Genomic DNA, 26,255 nt, shown 5'->3' on the forward strand with positions numbered 1-26,255 from the left:
CTATATTTAAAATTTTTGACCAAAACCATAATGGCAAAATGTTTTTTGAACTAAAAAGGTAAGGCAAAGGTATGCTCTCTCATGGTACCTCTGTTCCAGTCGATAAAACATTATGTCCATCATAATACTTGTTACCACTCTATTTGATCTTGAAAGCGAGACATACTCATTGCAAAATGGGTGGAACTGTTGATAAATTCTAAAAATTAAAGCTTGTTACATTTGTACTTTTCATCTGTTCAAAATTAACATCAGTTTGGGCAAAGAGCTTGTAAGGAGTGCTTGAATTATAAGACAACTTCACTCAGATTTAACTTAAAAATAGAGCTTAAACATATAGCTAAACAAATAGCTTAAACAGAACTCTACTTCTAAGTTCTAAAACCTCTAACAAATTTCTTATTTGGAATATATGCTATAAATTTGGAATACATTTACAATGACCAAGGTTTTAATGTAATTATTATTAATTGTCATCTAGACAAAAGATGGCTTTTAAAGGATTATTAATGTCTAATTCTTGACTTTCAAACTGTGAGCTTAATTATAAGGCAATCTTGTTTCTTTGAACGGTTGTGTGTACTTTCATAAGAAATGGAGAGGTGACAATATGTAAATGGTGATACATGGCCAAATGCGTACACAACTTAGGAAATCAAGTTGAGAAGGATGGGAAATTTTGTGGTGATGTACATTTATTTCCAAAAAGAAAGGCAATGTCCTGGGAGTTATCCACCTATGTTAGCTTTTGTTTGCTGGATTCAGTGAATTTTAGGATTTAATTCTATTGTAAGGTGATGTAAAATGTATCAATTACTTCATAGATTCTGTTCCCAAAACGTATTAACTAGTCTAAATATGAAAGAGAAATGAGTAAAGAATATAATTTCAAACATAAGGAGAAAAGTGGGAGAGAAGGAGGCAGGGAAAGGGAGGGAGGGAGAGAAACAGAGGGAGAGAAAGAGGGAGAGAGAGGGAGATGGGGGAGAGAGAGGAAGAGAGAAACCTTTTAAAAATGATTAAGAAAGGGGCCTGCTCATTAAGGATGGACTAGGAATCTGCAATCATAATCCTAATGCTTTACTCATAGAGTATCAGGAATATTTTTGTTTTTTAATTATTTTATTTTATTTTAGAGAAAGAGAGAGCACATGCAAGCGTGAGAGAGGGGCAGAGGGAGACAGAGAGAGACTCTTAAGCAGGCTTCGTGCTCAGTGTAGAGCCTGATGCGCGGCTCAGTCCCAAGACCTTGGGATCATGACCTGAGCCCAAATCGACCGACTGAGCCACCCAGCACCTGTGTTATTTTAATGAACTAACTATTAATTCAGGGAAATCTGAGAAAAATAATAGATTTGGAGATGTGGATTTAGATTACCATTTTTGTCAAGTTTTTCTCACTTGTGATGGGTCTTCCTCTAAAAACAAAGTTAGACACTGCACAGAGTCCATCAGTACAGTCTAAAACCCAAACATGAAAGTAAAAAATTATCCTAATCTATTGATGTACCTCATAGACTTTTTCTTAATTTTAGGAAGGAATAGCTCATACAGTAAAGAAACATGTATCTGAAGTTCAGCAATTCTCTGAGTTTCGTGTCAGTTTCTTCCATTAGATTACTTCAAGTATTTTTTGAGACGCATATAATCTTGTTTCATAAAAGCTGTTTTTGTTGCCAACCCAGTCCTCTAGCTTCACGTTACATGGTATGGAGACACTGGGCAATATTCAGCAAAATACTAACACTGATTAACTGTAGGTGGTAGGACTTTGGGTGATTTGTGGCTTTGATTTGAACCTTTCTTTGTACAAATGGAAATTTTCATAATGTGCATGTATCACTTTTAGAGAAAAATAAAGCCATCATTCTCTCCTCAAACTTTGGAATATTCCCTTATAAAGACTCTCTTGAAAATAATCATATACTGTGACAAAGTAGAGTTTTATTTTGCAATGGAGTAGTAACTACCCATATTTGGGATATTATCTGTATAATGAGTTTTCTTTCATTAAAAAAAAAAAATCCCCAGATCCCCAGCTAAGCCAGTTTCCCCACTGGATCTCATTACAATCTGCAGAGAGGGAGTGTGCAAGTGTAATGCTTATGTTGTAATATTTGTAAAGTATTCTAATGAGATTGAGCCCAAATAGAAGGTATTTGATAAAAGGTGGTAATGATCTGCCTTTATGTATGTATTATCTTTACCAAATGCCATTTTCGAAATACAAGCATTTCTTTCAATTACTGTAGCTAAAACAGATATTTTTTTCTGTGTATTCTGGGATGCTTGGCTGTTCTGAACTAGCATCTTTCAGAATGGACCACCATGAATAGCATTTCCCCAGAACACTGCAGACCCGCATAAAATATTTTATTTTATAAAAAAACAGAAACACTTTTAGTGTTTCACCCTTCATTAATATTTTACATGCTGGGAAAGCTTTAATTACAGAATGCTGCCACACAGAGTCAAGTGGGAGTTGAGCAGGAGCCCCAAACAGGTGACAAGTATCAACCCCACTGTATTACCAAGCATCCTGCCAGATGAATTTGTTGAGTACAATGATATCTGGGAAAAATTATCTTTAGAGCACGAATGGAATAATATGGATGAAGGATTTTGCTCAAACTTTATTCCCCTGCCATAGTACCATTTGGATTTAGGCAGTATAGTAAAGTCATTAAAAGCACAGGTTTCAGAATCAGACTGCCTTGTGTTTGGGACCCGGTTAAGCCCAAGGGCAAGCCCAAGCCCTCTCTGCCTCAAAACCCTCAGTTTCTTCCTCTGTAAAATGGGAGTCATACATGTAACAAGCATTTAGGATAGTTACTGGGACATAGCTAATATTTACAGAGAAATGTGGATGATGAGTTGATGATGATGGTGAGGATTACCATAATAGCATAAATTGGTCAAGATCACTGAAATTTTGCTGTCTGTAAAGGGAGAAACTATGTGAAAATATCTCAGCAGGAGTACATGGAAGTTTACTCTATAACTCAGCATGAGAAAAAGAGGTGGAGTGCTGTCGCGGGAAGAGTTCTGGATTTGAAGCAGTCACCTTTTCACCACTCAATTCACCACTTATCAAAAAACCTTGGATAAATCACTTATCCTCTTTGAGCCTCATGATGTCCAAGAGTAAACTGAAAGTTCAAATGAGAAGATATGTGGCAAATGAAAACTATGTAAATGTGATGAGTTACTAGGCCCACAAAATCACCATCACCTACATAATTCATATTCTTAGAAAAACCGCTGAGGAAAAAGCCATCTACCATTGAGGCAGATGGCAGAGCAGTGAGAAGCGAGGGGATCTGTGGTCAGATAGCCTAGGCCCGAATCTAGTCTCTTCTGCCATTACCAGCCATGTGCCTTGGTGGACGCCTTAGCTCATCACCTATAAGATGAGACAATAATGAAACTTACACATCATAGGATTTGTGAGGATTAAGTGCAATGATCCAAGTAAAGCATTCAGTAAAAGTGCCCGATAAATATTAGTATTGTTGTGATCTGTAAGATCACCATCTACAGAGGTGTTTCATTAGGCGATTGTTTTATTCTCCTTTTACTTTCACTGAGTTGGGTGGGCTTTGTTTTATTAACCAATATAGGGGTAGTTGTATCATGTTTTTTAATTGGAAGCAAAATCTTTGTAATGTATACATTAATGTACTAATGTACTGTAATGTATATAGTCATGTATACATTTTATAATCTATTACAAAGTCTTTGTACTAGCATAATGTGAACTTTTTAGTCTCCTTAAATGTTCTTGTCTCTAGCCGAAATCATGCATATTAATAAAGTAAATATAAGGCTCCTTTTGCATGTGTACTGCAGTTCTTATGACAACTGTATTAGTTTCAGTAGAGTCTTCATGAAATGTTCAATGGGCTGCAATTTCTCCACGGAATGTTTAAGAATATGTAAAAAACCTGAAGCTCACTTCCTTTATTTCTTTTTATAAGCAACACTTTCACCCATAATACTTGTGGAGGACCTTCTCAACAATGTTACACTGCCTCCTGCAACGGTAATTCACAGATGCTCCTGGATCACACCCATTTCATCATTTGTATACTCGACCCTGCTCTGCAGGTCTATGGACTGGGCTCACTAAGAATCACTACGCACCAGTGACTTCAACCCTGATTATGTATTAAACTCACTTGAGGATCTTTTAAAAAATACTGATACTCGACCCAATTGAATCAGAACCCCTAGGGGTGGGCATCCTTTGTGTTTCTAAAAGCTCCCCAGATGATACTAATGTGTAGCCAGGGTTAAGAACTGTTTTTGATAATGAGGGAACTAAGAAGATGCATTGAAAATGCTAAACAAAAATCTTATTGTAGATTTAGTTTAAATGCAAAGTTCTCCTAGTGGAAAGAAAAAGGAATAATTCACTTCTTACTATTCCTCTTTCATGCCTATAAACCCACCCGCCCAGTTATCAGTCAATTTTCAAGATAATGGCTTTGTTCTATCTGACAAAAGGAAATCAATGGTACTGAAAACTACTAAAGGTCACGGAGTGTAAAAGACCTTCAACGATCTTGCATTAATCTTCACAAGTGGCCTTATATTGAAAATGAAAATGATTGTTTTCAATAGACAAATGATGACATTTGCGTTATTTTCTGATTATCAACAGCCATGTACCTTTTTAACCCCTGCAGTGAGAAGGTCAAGTGAGGAAAACCCACAGGACTGTAATGAAATAGTATCTTCTATCGTATACAAAGAAAAAAGAAAATCTGCCATATTTTGGCATCTACTTTTGGTCAGAATAGAAGAAACCCATAATAGTCTAAAAGCCAACTTTTTTATGTCCTCGTGTTCAACTAAACTTGATATTATATCAATCTATAGTTGTTTAAGTGTGTATCAAATAAACCAGATGAGTTTAACGCATAAGAATGAAATGTCACCAAGAATTTTCACAACTGCCTTCTGTATAAAACATGCTATTTCATGTCATTGTCATCATTCTCTAAAATTATGCCCCTGAACTGCTGGAGATTTCTTACTTCCTAGCTTTTAAATTTATTAGGCCCATTTATTTACTTTTGACAGTTGTTATTTCCAATAGACCTACATAATTTGAACTCGACAATTCTGTTTTATGTCACCGCCACCCGAACCAACAAATAAGAGACAGCAAAAGTGTTCTTAATTCTGAGATTCGTGTTTACTTTTTCTTTGCTTAAAAAATTTACTGAAAAAAATCCTACAGGGGCTCTAAAGATGAAAAGCCATCCTATTCCTTCTGTGATATAAAATGACAAGGGGAAGATGCCAGGTTTAAAAAAAAACAAAACACACCAGCTTCTGCTCCAGAGTATTTTTGGTCCCCTGAGGGACGCTGCAACCCTTCAGGTTAAGTCAAAAGCGCCTTCTTCAGAGCCTTATTTGTTAAATATTAAAAGACACTTCATCTTACAAACACCAGAGTTTACAACACATAATTCATTCTTCCAAATTCTCTCTTTCTCCTCATAATCTCACACTGAGCAAGGTGAAGGAGAGAATCTTAATGTAACAAAGGAGATGGATGTGTGAAGTATGAGGCTGAATAAAAATGGCTGAAAAGCAATCCAAGCGAGGCTGGAGGGTGGCCACACCCAGTGCTAATATGGACTGTTTCAAAATAAATCTGTTATGCCAGAGGGTACTGGGCACTGCTTTTATTTCCCCTCTACTTCTTCCACAGATACCCATTATTAATAAATAGTAGTTACAGGTTACTCCAATGACAGACAAAAAACCCTGAAATATTTCAAAGTGAACCATCCTAATATGTGGCTACGCCATCATATTTTCAGGATTTCGAGAGCCAGACTGCATTTCCAGGCTCCTTTGTGTGACCACAAATAACCACCCTGAAATGGGTGTGTCCCTCTTAAAAGGATGCACTAGAGCCCTCTCACTTAATGCTTCTACCAGGAGATTTCAACCTTTCTGCAGAAATTAAATGCAACGGGATTCATGGAACAATAAGAAAGCATTTCAACTCCGGGGAGGAGAACAGATTAAACAAGTACTGAATGATCAATGGATCCCGAAAGAGCTCCCCGAAGAGGCAACTGATGCATTATTTAAATTTCTAGCATTACAACAAGAAAACAAAGGGGTGGGGGCGGGGGGGTGGTTAAAAAAAAAAGAAAAAGAATGCAAACACCATCCATTTTGATTTTTGACATGACAAGTTTACTCCCCCCAACACAAAGCTCTTGGGTATAAAGCATGCATAGGTCCCACAGGTGAAATGATGCACAATGGCCGAGTCCGGATCCCGGGGTTCCCGTGCACCGCAGGCATGCACTACCGAAATAAAGAGAATACCCTGACTTTTCCAGTTGCTCCACACACAGTCCATCTTGGTGGAATCGGCAGTGGCCTGCATCGTGCGGGTTTCGGAGGCTCGCCGTTGCTCTCCTCGGGGGCGCGGAGCTGGCACTCAGGGTCTGCGCCCCAGCTGCAGCGGCAGGGCTCACCGTGGCCGCGCGGCTGCAGACTGACTGAGGCTGCACCAGCCGGAGCGCGGCGAGGGGCGGGCGCGTCGCGGGCGCCGCAGTCTCCGCGGCAGCGAATCAGCGCGGCGCGGCCCCGGGGCCGCCTGCGCGCACAGGGATGCGGGCGCCGCTCGATGCGAGAGCGCGGGCTCGGCGTCCGTCCTGGGGGCCTGCCCTGGAGACGGCTGAGGCGGCTCTGACCCGGGAGGCACAAAAGCAGGCCAGGTGTGGGAGGCGTGGGAGAAGAGGAGGGGAAAAGGGCCAAGGGCGGGGATCAGAGTGCGGCACTCGGGCTGTTCCTGGGAGTTCCTGACACGGGGTGCATATTCTAGAAATGTCTTAGACACCCAAGAAACCTGTTGGGTAAGACGCAGTTGATGTCAGCACAGATGTCAGGCTTTCAGCATAATGCCCCCTAATTGTCCCCGTTGCTCATTCACCTCTCTCTTCCCCAATTCTTTACATTCCGGCCACGGTTTATTTTAATTGCCTGGCATCTTGCAAGCAATCGCCAGAGTTTTTCCTCTTTCTGGAATATTCCACGGCTATCCAAAACCTTTGTTGGCAAGCCACAATCAGTAAAGAAATCCTGCTGCTCAGTAGGTCTTGTGTATTTCTCCTGTTGCCCCTCTTCTCCAGCTCAGTTTGTGGTTTGAACGACTACATACCATTCGGAATGTGGTGCCTGTAGGCTCTGGTTCAAAGCCCTTGGACTTCCCCACATGGAGTTATTTGTCACTGCACTGATATTCCAAGAGAGGTCAGTTGTGGGGGCCCCAGACAGAAGCAAGGGAAGAAAAGGGCATTCTGCCTCAACAACATCATCTTTGGGCTTGAGTGTTGGGGGGAGATGGAGGTGGGCAGTGTGTATCATTTGGGAGATACAAAGTTGGTTTCCAATCCCAGTGAATCAAGATTCAAGTCCCCAGTCACAATGCAGATGCCAATGGGAGGTGTCCTACTATTTAAACCTTACCATGAAATACTTCATCAGATTAAACACCAAGGCTTTGAGAGAATGGACAGGGGATAGGTGCATTTTGATGAAGAAAAGAGAGATGGCATAGAGGAAGGCCTTGAATTTGGGCATTATCTGGGGAAAGACAGTCCTGGTGGAAGGAACCCTTGAGGAGGCAAAACATAACATGGGGACAGAGGGCACCTTGGGAACCATAGGGGCATACAGAAGGAAGAGTTCCCATTTTATTTGTTGTGGCATGGCATTATCCATGCCACAGGATTCCTCTCTCTCCCTTGGGGACAAATGGAGCCTTCACGATTCTTCCACAGCTCCCAGAGACGTTCCTTGCCAGACCCAAATCTACATTTGCACATCGTGTACCAGCGAGGACTTAAAGACAGGAGTCTCAAGGTTATGCTGTAGATATGATTTATCTTTCATTTTATGAAGATTATACACTTTAAAATGGGATCTTTGAGATGATGCGTATTCTTTTTAGGATGCGAGCTTCCAGAGAAACCGAGCCTCTCTCCGTATCTCTGTAACCTAACTGAAACTACTCATGAAGCTTAATAAGAATGAGATCGGGAGGATGATTTGGCACTCCTGGGCAGCTGAAGTCTCCTACAAGAGGAGGAGTGTCAGAGCTACCACGGAGCTTACAGGAAGGAAAAAAGTTATTACAAAGCACTTTTCAAATTGACCTGCTCCAGTGATAGTGGTGACTTTGTAATATTTCTATTTCCATGCCCCCTCCCAATTTTTTTTTTCAACATCACGGTCATGTTTGGGAATTCAGTCCGCAAAATACTGAAAAGACAGGTACTGGATGATTTGACCAGCAGTGAATGCTCACTGTATGAGGCAAGGCCGGACGAACTAAAAACAGGTGGGGGGACAAGACTCAGAGGAAGGAGAAGAAAGGGGTTGCCATTGTGGGCTGCTGCCACACTGGCCACTTTTCTGTTGGAACCCTTTGGAGCCTTGGCCACTAGGAGGCACTGCCAGTCCAATGATAGCCCCAGTCTTCAGACCTAAGTCCAGAAGGTGCCCCCCACCAGTTACCTTTAGTGGCGAGTATTAAGTGTCCACTGAGTTACCAGAGCCACTGTTCATTGGTAATCTGACAGTACGGTTCAGCAAGCTGAGGGCAGCAACATCCCTGGTGAGGGAAAGCAGGCAGAGGCTAGCTCTCCCTCAAGTGAAGGGGAGGGTGTCAGACTTCTTGGGCCATGGGTTTCCATTGGCTACAGAGTTGACCTTGGAATGTCAGCTTAGCTGAAAGACCACATTGTGTTTAGTCATGCTGAATCTGAAGACGGAAGCTTGATGACACCCAAAAAATCAAGATAGCAGTGTGACAGCTGAAGGCTGGGGTGAGGCATCTGATGCCACAGAGATACACACAAATGAAATAAATTAAGGGGCAGAGGTAGTAGGTGAAACAGGAATGAACTTATTAAAGAAAAGTAAGGCAGAAAAGTATGAAGAACTTGATTGAGAATTGGAGGATGTAGGCATTAGACCCACTTATGTTGCAAAAGTTAGTTATGTGGCCTTCGGCAAGGTATCACCTTTATCACTTTCCGACCTTCCTCTCATACAGATGAATTACAGCTTTAGATCTTTGTTTTTGTGAAATAATAATTTATTTCTTGCAGACACTGTAAGTGGGTACTTCCTTTGCACAAGTACCCACACAGTATGAATTGGAAGCTCTTGCCAAGATCAAAATGATAAAATGGGTAGAAACGATATGTAAATTTTCCTTGAGGGGTGAAAGAAAACAGAAAGCAAAATCAAGCTTGCTAAATGCGGGCAGGAACGGCCACTGTCTTTAAACCAGGAGAGAACAGACGGGCTTTGTACACAGCCAGCTCAGAACTTGGTTTAGGTGCCTGCCAGGAGAGGAAGTGATTTCTTTAGTGTTCAGGATGAAATCATGCTGTAGGCATTCAGTTCTAAGGAAAAGCAAAATAGTCAAGTTTTGAAATCGCATCCCAGATCAAGAGAAGTGTTGAAGACTACAATGCTCAGAATGGCTGCATGGTGTCTGTTTTTGTAGCCCTAGGATTTTACCGATGAGAATCAGTGGCACCTACGCTGATACATTTATTCGATAAATATTATTCAGCACCTATTGTATTCCAGACACTGTTCTAGGCATAAAGCAAACCTGCTACTTTTAAGAGGTTTATATGCTACTACGTGTGGGATGGGCAGCTAATAATAAAAGAGGTAAACATATATTTCACTTGTGGACAAGTGTACAGAGGGAAATAAAGCAGGTAAAGGGGATCGAGAATGGGAGTGGGGTAGAAGTTTTCTATTTTATGAGGAGAGTTAGCAAAGGCCTACCTCATAAGGTAAAATTAGAGCAGACACTAAATGAGAGAGAAGGAGAAAGCCGTTAAGCTATATGGGAGAGTAGCATTTATAAATGCACTGAGTTTTCAGGACAGAATGTAATAGCTGGTAAACTATATGAAGCTCATAGAACTCCTTGTATAGTGTGTGTGTGTGTGTGTGTGTGTGTGTGTGTGTGTGTGTGTGTTTAATGCTTTGAGAAGTATAGCAACTGGAAGGAAAGGCACAAAACCAAAAAAGTACTTCATTATGATCAAAGAACACTAAGAACTCTGCTTTATGCCATATGGAATAAGGAAATTTAAAGTAACAACCAATTTGGTACATAACCCACGGTACCAAAATAATGCATGAATTGCATTCAATTCAAACAACAGATTAGCACTTGTTATTTGCCAGGTGCTTTCTCATATGGTATATATTTAGTTGTTACAGGACCCCTAAGAGGTAGATAGTGTTTACATTCATTTTCTTGATTCATTCATTCATCCAATCTCCAAACATTTACACAGTTCATAATAAGTGCCTGTCATTGTAAATACAAAGAGAGCTACCCACTAGAAACTTAAGTTTAGTAGGGGGAGATTTACACATAAATGGGTAAATGCAATCAACTGATAGATGTATGAGCAGGAAAGAGTGGATACACAGTGACTGGGGGAAGAAGAGGTTTCAGGAAAAGCTTCAGAGAATAGATGATAATTAGGTTGAGTTATGAAAAAAAGAGGATCACCAGTTTGAGCAGACAGATATGGAAACTTAATCATGGACAGGTGCAAGGGACAGTGAGACAGACTCAAGGAATAATACTGTCAGAAAATGAAGGAAACATTGCAGAGTTTCAAGGGGAGGAATAACACCTTGGGAAGTTGAATAATTTATCCAAATTTGGCTTAAGATTTCCCAGAATTGATAAAAGCCACACATTATAGCACTGAGCAAGACAAGAAAAAATCGATATCCTGACCCACATCATAGTGAAACTGCAGGGCATCAAAGACAAGAGAAAATCCTAAAAGCAGGCATAGGTAAAAGATACATTGCCTCAGAGAAACTGTTGGGCCAGCTGCAGTCTGTTAATTAACTGAAGCCAGAAGACAACGGAATAATGTCCTCAAAGGAGTGGGGGGAAAATAACTGTCATCCAGAATTTTGTACCCAGCAAGACTACTACAGGCATTTTCAACTATGTAAGAAATGAATTTCCCAACTGCAAGCCCTGCAGAAAAAGCTACCAACGTTCATACTTCTGGAAGAAGAAAACTGAACTTAGAAGAAGCGAAATGCATGAAAGAATGCTACGTGTAAAAACTGGTAATGGCTAATTTGGGGGTTTATAAAAGAAAGGTGAAATTAAAGTAGTAGACAAAAAATAGAACATAAGGTAGGAAGGAGTGATGAAAGTGAAAGCATCCTAACTTTCTAGTACTGTTCAGGAGGACAGTAGAGATCTTTAATTTTCTTTGAGACCTTAATTTTAGACTATGAAAAGTCAAATTTGTGTGTTAAATATTTAAGGGTCACCACTAGAAATAACTAAAACATATAACTACTAAATGAGTAAAAGGTATAAACAAGGTAATCAATATATTAAATCACATTGAGGTCAGGAAAGGAAACCATGAGAAACAAAGAAGAACTGGTAAATAGAAAGCATAAAATGAAGTATTAGAAGGCATCTAAATATATCCAAATAATGCCAGCTAAAAAGATGGAAACTCTCAGATTAGATGAAAAAAATCTAGTTTAAGGATGTTTATAAAAAGAAAATCCTAAAACATACTGACACAGTAATGTAAAGAACTACATGAGGTTAATAAATTTTTGCATAGTGATTTTGCTAAACTTGTATTAATTCTAATTGTGTATTCTCTTGAATTTTCTATGTACATAATCATATTCTCTCTGAACAAATATGGTGTTATTTCTTCCCTTCCAATCTTTATACTTTTAACTCTTTACTTTGACTTACTGCACTGTCTAGGACTTTCACATACAATGTTATGTAGAAGTGGTAAAGGTTATATATTCTTTGTTTTACTCTTGAATTTAGGGGAAAAGTGTGCTCAGAATTTTACATTAAATATGATGTTGGCTGTGAATATTTTAGCTGTCTTTTATCAGATTAAGGCAAGTTCCTTCTATCCCTAGTTTTTTTTCAGTTTTTGTCTTGAACAGGTATTGAATCCTATCAAATGCTTCTACTGAAGTTACTGAAATGATCAGAGATTTTTGTCCTTAATTCAGCTAATACATAAATAAAACAGATAGCATTTTGAATGTTAAACCAACCTTGCCTTCCTAGGATATACCCCATATGGCTCTGATGTGACATTCTTTTTACATATTGCTACTCAATTTGGATTCAATTTTCTAATGACTTGTGTAGACTTTTCCTATATATATTCATGAGCTCTATCCTCTACCTTTCTTTTCTTGTAATATCCTTCTTGAGTTTTTGTAATATCCTTCTTATGCTGGCCTCACAAAAGAAGCTGAAGAGTGTTACTCCCTCCCATATTTTCTAAAAGAGTTTATGTAAGGTAGTATTATTTCTTTTTGGAATGTTTGGAAGAATTCACCAGTGGACCCATCTAGACCTGGAGGGTTTTTTTGTGAGATGCTTTTTAATTATAGATTTCCTCAGTAGATACTGGATTATTCTAATTTTTAACTTCTGCTTGTGTCATTTTTAGTAATTTTTATTTTCCTCAAATCAATTCATTCATTTAAAATATATTGTCAAATTTATTGGTATAAATTATTCATAACATCATAATGTTATGATTGTAATAATCTGAGAGGCTATAGCCATGTCTACTTTTTCATTTATGATATTGCTAAGTTTTATTTTTCTCTCATTTCTTGATCATCTTATTGGAGGTCGATCAATATTATGAATGAATTTCAAAGAATAATTTTTTCTTTTTTTTTCTTTTGTATATCTTTGCATATGCTATTTCATTGTATTCCTATTTTTATAATTATTATTTCCTTCTTTTACTTTTGTTTTTCTTTTCTTACCTCCACAAAATAGAGGCTTAGATTATTTTCAGCCTTTCTTCTTTGCTAATATATTCATATTCACTTAAAAGTATAAAATTCCCTCTAAGTACTGTTTTAGCTGCATCCTACAAGTTTTGAAACATTATATTCATCTTATTTGTCCAGTTCAAAATACTTTCTAACAGTCGTCTGTGACTTTTTTCCTTTGGTCCATTAATTATATAGAATTATAAACTTTCGATGATTGTAACTATCCTATTGTTTATTTTCAGTTCAATTCATCTGTAGTCAGACAACAAACTCTGTACAATTTTAATCCATTGAAAATTTCTTGAGACTTGCATTAGAGCCTGGAATATGATCTATTTTGATACATGTGTCAAGTGGACATGAATGTATATTCTGAAATGTTAAGAGTGTTCTATAAATGTCAGTTTGGTCATAGTGGTTAATAGCATTATTCAAATAATCTATCTTCCTACTAATTTTTTGGCTGTATGTCTGCCAGATATTGAAGTAAGTATATCACAACATCTAACTTTCATGTTGATTGATCTATTTTCCTTTCAATTCTCTCTCTATATATACATAACTTTACATAATAAATGCTATAAATAAATATATATAAATCTTTATATATATTGAGCACTTATAAATTTAGAATTATCATGTCTTACTGTTGAGTTAACCTGTTTATCACATTATGAAATGTTCCTCTTTATTTCTAGTAATACTCCTTGACTTCAAGTGTAGTTTGGCTGATATAGATATATACACAACAGCTTTCTTTTGGTTGGTGCTTGTATGATATGTCTTTTTCTGTCCTCCATTTTCAAACTATCTGTATCTTTTTATTTTCTTAAAGACAGTATATTCTTGGGCATTTTTTATTTTTTAATGTTTATTTATTTATTTGAGAGAGAAAGAGACAGACATTGAGCAGGGGAGGAGCAGAGAGAGGGGGGAAAAACAGAATCCCAAGCAGGCTCCAGGCTCTGAGCTGTTAGCACAGAGCCCCATGAGGGGCTCTAACTCATGATCCGCAAGATCATGACCTGAGGCAAAGTCAGACGCTTAGCCTAGCCGACTGAGCCACCCACGCACCCCTTGGGTCTTATTTTTAATTCAGGATAGTAATCTTTGTTTTTTTAAATTGAGTGTTAAGTCAATTTACATTTAATGTAATCATTGATATTGTTGGATTTAAGTCCATCAATCTGCTATTTATTTCTTATTTATCACGATCTTTTCCTTGCTCCTTTATTTCTCTTTTCTTGCCTTCTTTCAAAATAATCAAGCCTATTTTTTATTAATCCATTTATTTGCTACAATAATTTTCTAGTTATACTTTTTAAATACTTTGGTGACTAGCTTACAGTGATAATGTTCATCCTTAACTTACTGGAGTCTATCTTATATAGTACTTTTACAGTTTCCTATGCAATAAAATAATTTTACAAGTGTAAACTCCAATTACTGCCTGCCACTTTTAAGCTCGGGTTGTCATGTTATAAACACCAAACAATGTAATAATTTTTGTTGTTCTAAAAAAGTCAATAGTATTTTTACATCTTCTAACATATATACCTTTTTCAATGTTCTTCATCTCATCCTGCATTACTATATTTCCATCTGGGATCATTTTATTTCAGTCCAAAGAATTTTCTTTAGTATCTTTCAGTTCTGGTCATGGCAACCGATTCTCTCAGTTTTGTTTTTCTTACTTTATTTCACTTTCATTTTTGAATGTTAGTTTCACTGGTTAAAGAGCTCTAATTTGGCAGGTTTTTTTTTTTTCTTTCAATAATTTAAAGACTTAATCCTATTGACCATTGATCACTCCTAGTTTTAGTTGAAAAGTCAGCAGTTGATCTCCTTGTTTCTTTGAAAATAATGTTTCTCATTTTTATGGCTGTTCTTAAGATTTGTATCTTTAGCTTTGGTTTTATGCAATTTGATTATGATAAGTTCATATTTCCTATGGTGTCTACTGAACTTCTTAAATTTGTATACTGATTGATGCCTTTTACCAATTTTGAAAAAAAAATGTCAGCCATATTTCTTTAAGTATCCCTTCTGCCTCATTTTCTCTCTTCTTTCCTACAAATCCTATTATTCATAGGTTAGCCCTTCTGACAAGTTTCTTATACTCTCTTCTTTTCATATTTTTATTCAGTTTTTTCACCATTTTGGATTTTTCCTATTGAGCTATCTCTGAGTTCACTAATTTTATCTTCTTCTGTGTCCAAAGAGCTATTAAATGTATCTAAGTTTTAACTTCATAAATTTTATTTTTCAGTTCTTGAGAGTTCACTTGAATTTATTTTTATAAATACCCTTTCTCTGTTGAAATTCTCCATCTTTTTATCCATTTTCTTTCACATATTTATAATAGTTGTTTAAAAGATTTTATTTAATGTCAGTTTCCAGATCATCTATGGGTCAGCTTCTATTGTCTTCTGTCTTTTTAAATTCCAGCATAGCTAATACATATTGTTATATTCCTTTCAGGTGTACAATATAGTGATGCAACAATTCTATACAGTACTCTGTGCTCATCATGCTAAGTGTACTCTTAATCTCCTATATCTATATCAGCCATCCCCTTACCCACCTTCCCTCTGGTAACCATCAGTTTATTCTCTATAGTTAAGAGTCTGTTTTTTGGTTTATCTCTTTTTTTCTTTGCTCATTTGTTTGTTTCTTAAATTCCCCATATGCATGAAGTCACATGGTATTTGTCTTTCTCTGACTTATTTCATGTAGCATTATACTCTTTAGATCCATTCCCATTGTCTCTTTTTTATGTTTCTCAGTCACATGTTCTTGCCTCTTTTACATGTCTAGTAATTTTTTATAGCATAATAGGTATTGTGTATTCAAGAACTATAAAGACAGGCAGTTGATGCTATTTTCCCACAGAAAGGGCTCACCCCTTTGTCTGTTTAGTAGCTATGGTGAGAGGCTGATCACATCACTTCAATTATATGACAGACCATAAAACAAGACTCAATACATTTTAAAAGAATAGAAATCATACAAAACGTGTTCTTCAACCACTTAGAATAAAATTAACAATCAATAAGGAAATTTGTAAATTCACAAGTCTGTGAAATTTAATCAATACACTTGTAAATAAGCAATGGGTCAAAGAATAAATCACAAGGGAAATTTAAAAATGTTTCAAAATACATGAAAATGAAACAATCAGAGGGTACAGCCAAAGTAATACTTAGAGGGACATGTATAGCTGTAAACACTCAGGACAGAAAAAAAAGAAATCAATAACCTAAACTCCTGCCTTAAGAGAACAGAAAAGAAGCACAACTTAAACCCAAAGCAAGCAGATGGAAGAAGTAATAGAAATGAGAGTGGAAATTAATGAAATAGAAAAATTAAAGAAAATCAATGAAGCCAAAAGTTGGTTCTTTAAAAGGATCAACAAAGTTGACAAACCTTTAGCTAGAATGACTGAGAAAAACCAAAGACTCAAATTACTATAACCAGCAATGAAAGAGGGGACACTGCTGCCAACCTTATAGAATTAAAAAGATTCTAGGGAAATACTATGAATAACTACAGACAAACAAATTAGGTAACCTGGATGAAAATGAACAGATCTTTAGAAAAACATAAACTACCAAAACTGACTCAAGAAGAGATAGAAAATATGAATAGATTGAGATGAAAAGACATTGAATCAGTAGTATTAAAGCTTCCCATGAAGAAACGCCCAGGCCCAGATGGTTTCACTGGTGAGGATCTACCAAACATTTAAAGAATACTTAACACCAATCCTTCGCAACTCTTCCAAAAAGAAGAGGAATTGAGAAAACTTTCCATCACACTCTATGAGGTCACTATCACCCTGATACCAAAACCCAACAAGGGTATTATAAGAAAAGAGAATTACAGATCAATATTCCTTATGAATACAGATGCAAAATTCCTCAATAAAATACTGCCAAACTGAAACCAGCAATCTATAGAAAGGATACATCACAACTCAGTGAAATTTAAGCCAGTGTAATACACCAACCAATGTAATACATCATATTAATAGAATAAAGAACAAGACCCACGTGATCATCTCAATGCAGAAAAAACATTTGAGAAATTGATCACCTTTCATGATAAAAAACACCCAAGAAACTAGGAAAAGAAGGAAACTTCCTTAATCCGCTAAAAAGGAATCTCGAAAAAACTCATAGCTAACATGAAACTTAATGGCAAAAGATTGAAAGCTTTCCCCCTAAGATCTGGAACAAGACAAGGAAGTTTTCTCTGACAATTTCTATTCAGTATTGCACTGGAGATTCTAGAATATAACAAGGAAAAGAAAGAAAACTCATCCAGATTGGAAATGAAGTAAAACTATCTCCACAAGGAGAGCCCGGGTGGCTCAGTCGGTTAAGCATCTGATTTCAGCTCAGATCATGATCTCTCAGTTCATGGGTTCAAGCTCTGCATTGGGCTCTGTGCTGGCAGCTTGGAGCCTGCTTTGGACTCTCTGTCTCCCTCCTTTTCTCTGCCCCTCCCCTGCTTGGACTTTCTCTCTTTAAAAAATAAATAAATATTTACAAAGAAACTGCATTTCTACACACTAGCAGTGAGCAACAAAGATAAGGTTAAGAAAACAGTTACATTTACAATAGCATAAAAAATACTTAGGAATAATTTGAACAGAAGAAGTGTAAAGTTTATACTTGAAAACTATAAAACATTGTTGAATGAAATTAAAGAAGACTTAATTAAATGGAGAGACATTTTTGTTCATAGATCAAAAGGCTTAATATTGTTAAGATGGCAATATTCCCCAAATTAATCTACAGATTTAATATAAACTGTCAAAATCCAAGCTAAGTTTTTTTTTCTTTCAGAAATCAACAAATTGATCCTAAAATTCATATGGAAATGCAAGGAACCCATAACATACAACACAATCTTGAAATAGAACAGAGTTGTGGGTCTCACACATCCTGATTTCAAAACCTACTACAAAGCTACACTGATTACGACACTGTGGTACTGGCATAAGGCTAGACATGTAGGTCAATGAAATAAAATTGAAAGTCCAGAAATAAACCCTTATATATATAGTCAATTGATTAAGTGTGCCAAGACCATTCAATGGGGATAAGAACAATATTTTCAACAATAGCGCTGGGACAACTTGCTAAACAAAAGAACAAAGCTGGACCCCTAACTTACATCATATACAAAAATTAACTCATAATAGATTCAAGACTTAATGTAAGAGATAAAACTAGAAATCTCTTAGAAGAAAACAGGCATAAATTGTCACAACCTTGGATTGGGCAGAGGTTTTTAATGCCCAAAGAACAAAAGAAAACATAAATTCAAATTTTGAACAAGTTTTTTTGACTTAGAAAAAAACCACTTTTGTGCATCAAAGGATACTGTCAAGAGAGTGAAAAAACAGTATTACCTCATACCTGTTAGAATAGTTAAAATTAAAAAAAAAAACAACAAGAAACAGTGATGCTTGGCTGGCTTGGTCAGAAGAGCATGTGACTCGAGCCCCACATTGAGTGTAGAGATTACTTTAAAATAAATAAATAAAACTTTTAAAAAAACACACAAGAAACAACAAGTGTTGGCAAGGATGTGGAGAAAAAGGAACCCTTATGCACTGTTGGTGGAAATGCAAACTAGTGCAGCCACTGTGGAAAACAGTACGGATGGTCCTCTAAAAATAGAATTACCATATGATCCAGTAATTCCACTACTGGGTATTTACCCAGAGAATACAAAAACATTCACTCAAAAAGATGTATGTGCTCCTATGTTTATTGTAGCATTATTTATAAGGCCAAGATACGGAAGCAGCCCAAGTATGCACTGATAGATGAATGGATGGAGATGTGGTGTATACATATACAATGGAATATTATTCAGTCATAAAAAAGAATGAAATCTTGTCATTTGCAACAACAGGGATGGATCTAGAGAATATAATGCTCAGTGAAATAAGTTAATCAGAGAAAGACAAATACCACATGATTTCATTTATATATGTAATTTAAGAAACCAAACTAACAAGCAAAGAAAAAAAAGAGAAATCAAAAAAAGGACTCTTAACTACAGAGAACAAACTGATGGTGACTGGAAGGGAGGTGGCAGGATGGGTGAAATAGATGATGGGTACACTTAAAATAGATGAAGAGTACACTTAAAAATGAACTATTGGCCCTCACCAAGATAAAAAGCTTCTCCACAGTGAAGGAAATAATCAACAAAACTAAAAGGCAGCCAACAGAATGGGAGAAAATATCTGCAAATGACATATTGGATAAAGAATTAGGATCCAAAATCTATAAAGAATTTGTCAAACTCAACACCCAAAACCAAATAATCCAGTGGGCAGAAGACCACTGGGCAGAAATGGGCAGAAGACATGAATAGACACTTTTCCAAAGAAGACATCCAGCTGGCTAACAGACACATGAAAAGATACTCAACATCACTCCTCATCAGGGAAATACAAATCAAAACCACAATGAGATACCACCTCACACTTGTCAGAATGCCTAACATTAACAACTTAGGAAAAAAACAGATGTTGGCAAGGATGTGGAGAAAGGGGAACACTTTTGCACTGTTGGTGGGAATGCAAATTGGTGCAGGTACTCTGAAAAAAGGTATCGAGATTCCTCAAAAACTTAATAATAGAATTACCCTATGATCCAGCAATGGCACTACTAGATATCTATTCAAAGGATACCAAAATGCTGATTCGAAGGGGCACATGCAACCATATATACACAATGGAATATTACTTGGCAACCAAAAAGAATGAAATCTTGCCATTTGCAACAACATGGATGGAACTAGAGTGTATTACGCTAAGCAAAATAGTAAGAGAAAGACAAATATCATATGATTTCACTCATACATGGAATTTAAGAAACACAACAGATGAACATAGGGGAAGGGAAGGAAAAATAAGATAAAAACAGAGAGGGAGGCAAACCATAAGAGAATCTTAAATACAGAGAATGAGCTGAGGGTTGCTGGAGGGGAGGCTGATGGGAGGTGGGTTAAATGGGTGATGGGCATTAAAGAGAGCACTTGTGATGAGCACTGGGTGTTATATGCAAGTCATGAATCACTGGGTTCTACTCCTGAAACCAATACTATACTGTATGTTAACTTGAATTTAAACTTTAAAAAAAGAGTGTATTTGTCATGATGAGTATTGAGTAATGTATAGAATTGTTTAATCACTGTATTGTACACTTGAAGTTAATACAATACTGTATGTTAACGGTACTAGAATTTAAAAAAAGAGATTATATATGCTTTAAAAAAAAGATTCCTCCTCCAGATGGCTACGATGCTGCATCTCGGCATGAGGCCTGGTGAACAGAGTGTGAGCTGGAATCAAGCCTCATTTGCCATGTTGGCCAGGCATTCTTACAAAGGGCACAACCTGGCAACTTTGCATGGCAGCTTGGATTGCTACTCGGCCCACCCTCCAAGCCAGCCTTGTTCTGTCTCAGCCTCTACTGACAACACAACTCTGGCTCCAGCCAAAATCGCTGTCTGGAGTTCCTTGACAACCTGAGTTTATTGCTGTCCCTTTCCTGGTCCTCTCTTCCCATCACATGTCTTAGAATTTCTATTGTTGGACATAACTTGAATTGGTTTCTCCAATCTACACATTTCCACCAGACCTGGGGCATGACTGTATTTGCAGATTTTTTTTCTTTACTAGGGATTTGGTTGTTCAGATTTGCTTTTCGTACATCCCTGCCCTCTAACTATGGGTGGCTCCAGATTTTATTTTTCTTTTCTTGCTACCTGTTGGTCAGTGGCTAACTGTATATATAATAATGTTATCATGCATGGGAATGCAAGCTGGTGCAGCCACTCTAGAAAGCAGTATGGAGGTTCCTCAAGAAACCAAAAACAGAACTACCCTACGACCCAGCAATTGTACTACTAGGCATTTATCCAAGGGATACAGGTGTGCTGTTTTGAAGGGACACATGCACCCCCATGTTTATAGCAGCACTATCAACAATAGCCAAAGTATGGAAAAAGCCCAAATGTCCATCGATGGATGAATGGATAAAGAAGATGTGGTGTATATATACATACAATGGAGTATTACTCGGCAATCAAAAAGAATGAAATCTTGCCATTTGCAACTACGTGGATGGAACTGGAGGGTATTATGCTAAGTGAAATTAGTCAGTCAGAGAAAGACAAAAATCATATGACTTCACTCCTATGAGGACTTTAAGAGACAAAACAGATGAACATAAGGGAAGGGAAACAAACATAATCTAAAAACAGGGAGGGGGACAAAACAGAAGAGATTCATAAATATGGAGAACAAACTGAGGGTTACTGGAGGGGTTGTGGCAGGAGGGGATGGGCTAAATGGGGAAGGGGCACTAAGGAATCTACTCCTGAAACCATTGTTGCGCTATATGCTAACTAATTTGGATGTAAATTTAAAAAAAATAATAAAACAAGTTAAAACAATAATGTTATCATGCACACACACACAAAATAGCTTTTCCAGAATGCCTTGCACATAGTAGTGGCAACAAGGCCAGGTTTTAGCCGATAAGATATAAAGGAAAAATCTGCTGGAGGGCTTTTGGGAAAGATCGTTTTCCTCATTAAAAAGTAGGGAGAATTCTTTTCTCACTCTGGCTTCCCCCAGCTTTCTTTGAGGATGTGATGTTTGGAACTGCTGCAGCGATCTTGTGATCATGAGAAGGCCATAATAACTGTCAAGAGTATAGTGCCCTAATATTGTGGATGTGTTGTGCCATCAGTGTCTCTGGAATCTCCTACTTCTAAGCTTCTTAGTAAGTGCACACCCAGTGTCCTTATGGTTCACACTGATACTAATTTGGATTTTTCTGTCACTTGCAGCCAGAAGCATTCCTACTGACAAATCACTGACTGAGGTTCTATAAAAGGGTTACTTAACAGTGTTGTGGGTTTTTTTTCTTTACATATAGACTTTAGTATATGGACTCCTTGTTTCAGTGAGGAGGAACAAAACCTTCTCCATTTTCTGCACTTTCTCCAGTCTCTCCATTTTCTGCACTTTCCTCTCACCATGAATGAGTTAGCATTTTCAACTATGCTCTTTGAAGATCATCATGGACCAGTTTGACAGAAAGCTACAGCAAACAGAATAACTAAATAAATGGGTTGCTATTGCAAAAAATTTGCCTTGTACATCAATGTAAAATAAGTATTTTCAATTAACCATATGTCATAGAGGGAGATTCTGATGATTTTGCAAGAGTACCTTATTAGTATAAAGTCACCACACACACAAAGTTTCCCTCTGCTGAACATGCATTAATGAACAAAGACCAGAAACTAGATTAAAACAAGATCTAATTAAACATTTACAGCACAGCAGTAAGTTTTTGCAAACAGTTACAGTTTTTCAAACCACCCCTAACGTATCTAGAAGGGAAGTTTTAAAAATACTAGCCTAGGAAGCTGCTGGGGCAGCACTGAAAGTTTTTCTCAGCAAGAGGCAACCTGGATCCACAAAACCGGAGTCTCACTGCTTAAGGTTTGGAATTTCAGAGGAGGGCTCTGTGTTAGGGAAAAAATAGACAAAGCACAAGAATAATTGATTATTGTGGGGGTATTCCCACAATACCCCCTTTTTCTAGTGGTACTAGAAAAAAACCACTGCAAAGTTCTGTAGCACACAGCCATAGGAGCTCAAAGGAATAAAACCACGAAGACTGAAACAATATGCTTCCTAAAATGTGAACATCTCTTCTCCCTTAGCTAACCTAACAATCATGTAACCTCTCTTTTTTCTTCAACATGTTGGGTGGTATCTGTGTTCTAGTAAGTCTAGAAGTTTTAGGGACCAAAGAGGTATTCTTTCTTTCAGAATAGCCACAGCAGGTCCCGGGCAAAAAACTCATGTGAGGTGAATTTTAAAAGATGCTTATAATAGTGACTCTGTTGTTGTTGTTGACCTTTGCAGGAATGCTCCTGAAGTTGGTTAACTGAAGAGATACACAGATCTACTTCTCAAAGGTCTACTGATCTCAGAAATACACTTGGAGACACTTCATTCAGCTTCAGTGTTCTTAGCAAAGACTTACTGTTGTGGTATAAAATATAGAGCCGTGCTTCAATTATATTCTTATTTTTCCTTTAACCTAACTGATGATGGTTTTTAAGAGCCTTGAAGGTTAGAGATACTGACTTAAAAGTAATTCAGCAAAACTGACATCTGATGTAAAACTTGAAGTTAATAGAGATCGGGCATGTGTTGACCAATCTCCTTCAACCACATGTTTTAGCAGCTCCCTGGGAGGACAGTGGTCTTTCAGCCCATTCATGTGCTTGAGGATGAAAAATATGTGCTGGTGTAGGCTGAATAAGTGCGTGTACACTAAGTCATTATGCTCAAAGAAAGTAAATGACATCCAATGATCATAAATAATGTCTAGTGTATTTTTGCAATCTATTTTTTTAAGTTTATTTATTTATTTTTGAGAGAGAGAGAGAGAGAGAGAGAGAGAGAGAAATCACGAGTGGGAGAGGGACAGACAGAGAGGGAAAGAGAGAGAATCCCAATCAGGCTCCACACTATCAGCACAGAGCCTGATGAGGGGATTAAACCCACGAACTGTGAGATCATGACCCGAGCCGAAGTTGGACACTTAACTGTCTGAGCCACCCAGGTGCCCCTATTTGCAAGGTATTTTGAGCCATGTTAAAAGGTGTTGACTGTAATCAAGTAGTTTCCCTGGAATACTCCTAAATATCAATACGGTTATTAACCAAGTCTTCCTAAGTGATTGTCATTAAAATACAGGCCAGTTGGGCAAGTTATGCTTGCACAATATTCTTTATGTGGACTTTTCTGCCTAAGCCACCACAGAACCAGCAGCAGTGCTGGCACAGTGAATGCACACCCCTCCTCCTACCACGCCTGCAGCACTACATACTGACTCAGCCTGGGGTTGGTATGCGTGGAAGTGTACATGGGGTGGAGAGAAGGCTGCTATTTAAGTTTTTATTTTTTTTTTAATTTTTAGTTTTTTAAATGTAAATTTATATTTAAGAGAGAGACAGTGCATGAGCAGGGGAGGGGCAGAGAGGGAGGGGGACAGAATCTGAAGCAGGCTCCAGGCTCTGAGCTGTCAGCACCGAGCTCATCGTGGGGCTCAAACTCACAAGCCGGTGAGATCACGACCTGAGCTGAAGTCGGAAGCCTAACCAACTGGGCAACCCAGGCGCTCCTGTTATTAAAGTTTTTGAAGAGATGTTTGTCCTGCAAAGATACATGTCAAAGAGTCAAATTTGTGAAAAGAAAAGGAGACAATGCCCAACGTCAAAGTTGCCCCTCTTTGGACATCCTTCTTTATACAGTATACAGATTTGTGGAGGATTCTTATTTCCTATTTTTAACCATTGTTAAAGACAAACCATCAGGAGTTTGTGGGAAAAAAAGTCCTTCTTTTTCCTCCTTTTGCAACTGTCAGATAACACAGAATCAAGATTATACATAACTCATACATAAATCAAAGAGCAGAGAAACATTCCACTCCCAGAAGAATAAGAGTAATACAATGGGGCGCCTGGGTGGCTCAGTCGGTTAAGCGGCCGACTTCAGCTCAGGTCATGATCTCACATCCATGAGTTCGAGCCCCACATCGGGCTCTGTGCTGACAGCTCAGAGCCTGGAGCCTGTTTCAGATTCTGTGTCTCCCTCTCTCTGACCCTCTCCCGTTCATGCTCTGTCTCTCTCTGTCTCAAAAATAAACGTTAAAAAAAAAAAGAGTAATACCAATAATAGCACACATTCATTAACATATATACCAAGTGACAAACACTGGGCTAAATGTTTTACACGGGTGCTCTCATTTAATACAACAAACTTATAAGGAAGGGCTGCTAATACTTCCATTTATGGGGATGGAAGGTGCAGAGGGGAGAGGAATCTGAGGCTCAGATTAGGTTAGGTAACTTGATCCCACCCCCCAAAGTCCCTTAGAGGCAGAATCAGGTTCAGACCTAGGTTTCTCCTGCTTCAGAACTCCGGCTGTGATCCAGGGCACTTTACTGCCAACTGACATTTCCTAACAACCACCCACTGTCTGTACCAGAGAAGCCAGGGGCTGGGCAAACAAAGGGTCTAAAGCTTCTAAACCCAAAAAGGCCAATCCCAAGGTGGAGGACAGCTCCAAGCCTCTGTGGAGCTGGACTTGGGCTCCGAATTCAATGAAGGGAGAGGATATTGTGTGTTTTGCCTAGTCATTGGCTACTGCCCACAAAATGAAGACAGGAAAGCTCAGATATTATATTTCTGACCTCTAGTTCTTGCCTTTCTCTTTCTTGAAATGGACACCATACAACTTGATGCCATAGTGATTAGGAAGTGATCAGTTGGATATGCAAATGCTGGGAGTCTCCAAAGTCAGCCTTGCTTTCTCTCTGGACTTTGGGATGTGAGTCTAGTCTGGTTAAGATGCAGCAACGGCAGAAGAAAGATTTCTGGCTCAGCCATTCACTAGTCTCACTCCCTCAGATACAGTTTGACTTCCCTGTGCTTGGGTTTATCAGCAGGAAAAAGAAGAGAATGCTTACCACACACAGGTAACTAGGCCACATGTTGAGTACATAGCAGCTGGTGCCAGTTCAGAAGAGGGCAAAATTGGACAGTGCACCTCAACGTAAAAAGCCATTCCACAGTAGTAAGTAAAGCACTAGTAAGTTACCTCGGAACCTTGAAGGATGTCACTTTAATTTTTTTTTAGTGTTGATTTATTTTTAAGAGACAGAGACAGAACACGAGCAGGGGAGGGGCAGAGAGAGAGGGAGACAGAATCCAAAGCAGACTCCAGACTATGAGTTGTCAGCACAGAGCCCGACGCAGGGCTCGGACTCACGAACTGTGAGATCATGACCTGAGCCAAAGTCAGATGCTTAACCGACTGAGCCACCCAGGCACCCCTTGAAGGATGTTACTTTAAAACCCTATTATATTCCAAGGAGAATTACTATTTTTCTACCATGGTGTTTTGAGTTTCATATAATCCACACAAACGATATATCATGTGGCAAGTTATTTTCTAAATTAATATCAAGGGAGGTGTTACTTTTATAAAATAAATTATGTTTTGTTAGATAATGGCAGTTACTTAACAAATAATTTTGTGTTGAATGAATGAATACAAAGCATTCTTTTTTCGCCTTGACTTTTTTTTGCTCGACCAGGAAGTTCAAAGCCAAATGTAATATAAAATCAGAGGAACTACACTATCATTTATCATAGCACAATTACTCCATTCATTTTTCCTTATGGATTTAGTTTCCTATTTCTTTTTTACTTCCATTTAAAGTTTTTTCTTATTTATTTATTTTTA

General features: G+C 37.9%; 1 protein-coding gene across 4 annotated transcripts in view; it reads right to left on the bottom strand.

The window, feature by feature from the left end:
• RTN1 (reticulon 1) overlaps positions 1–26,255 on the bottom strand; it is a 351,234-nt gene that overhangs the window by 18,999 nt on the left and 305,980 nt on the right. The window contains exon 1 of one of the 4 annotated variants that reach the window (XM_015071834.3): positions 6,355–6,567. The exons of the other annotated variants lie outside the window; for them this stretch is intronic. Coding sequence (XP_014927320.1) covers positions 6,355–6,415 — 61 coding nt within the window. The 5' untranslated portion in view covers positions 6,416–6,567. Of the gene's footprint in view, positions 1–6,354; positions 6,568–26,255 lie in introns of those variants that run through there. 4 annotated transcript variants of the gene reach the window in all.

The sequence above is a fragment of the Acinonyx jubatus genome, chromosome B3 (assembly GCF_027475565.1).
Source record: "Acinonyx jubatus isolate Ajub_Pintada_27869175 chromosome B3, VMU_Ajub_asm_v1.0, whole genome shotgun sequence".
NCBI lineage: Eukaryota > Metazoa > Chordata > Mammalia > Carnivora > Felidae > Acinonyx > Acinonyx jubatus.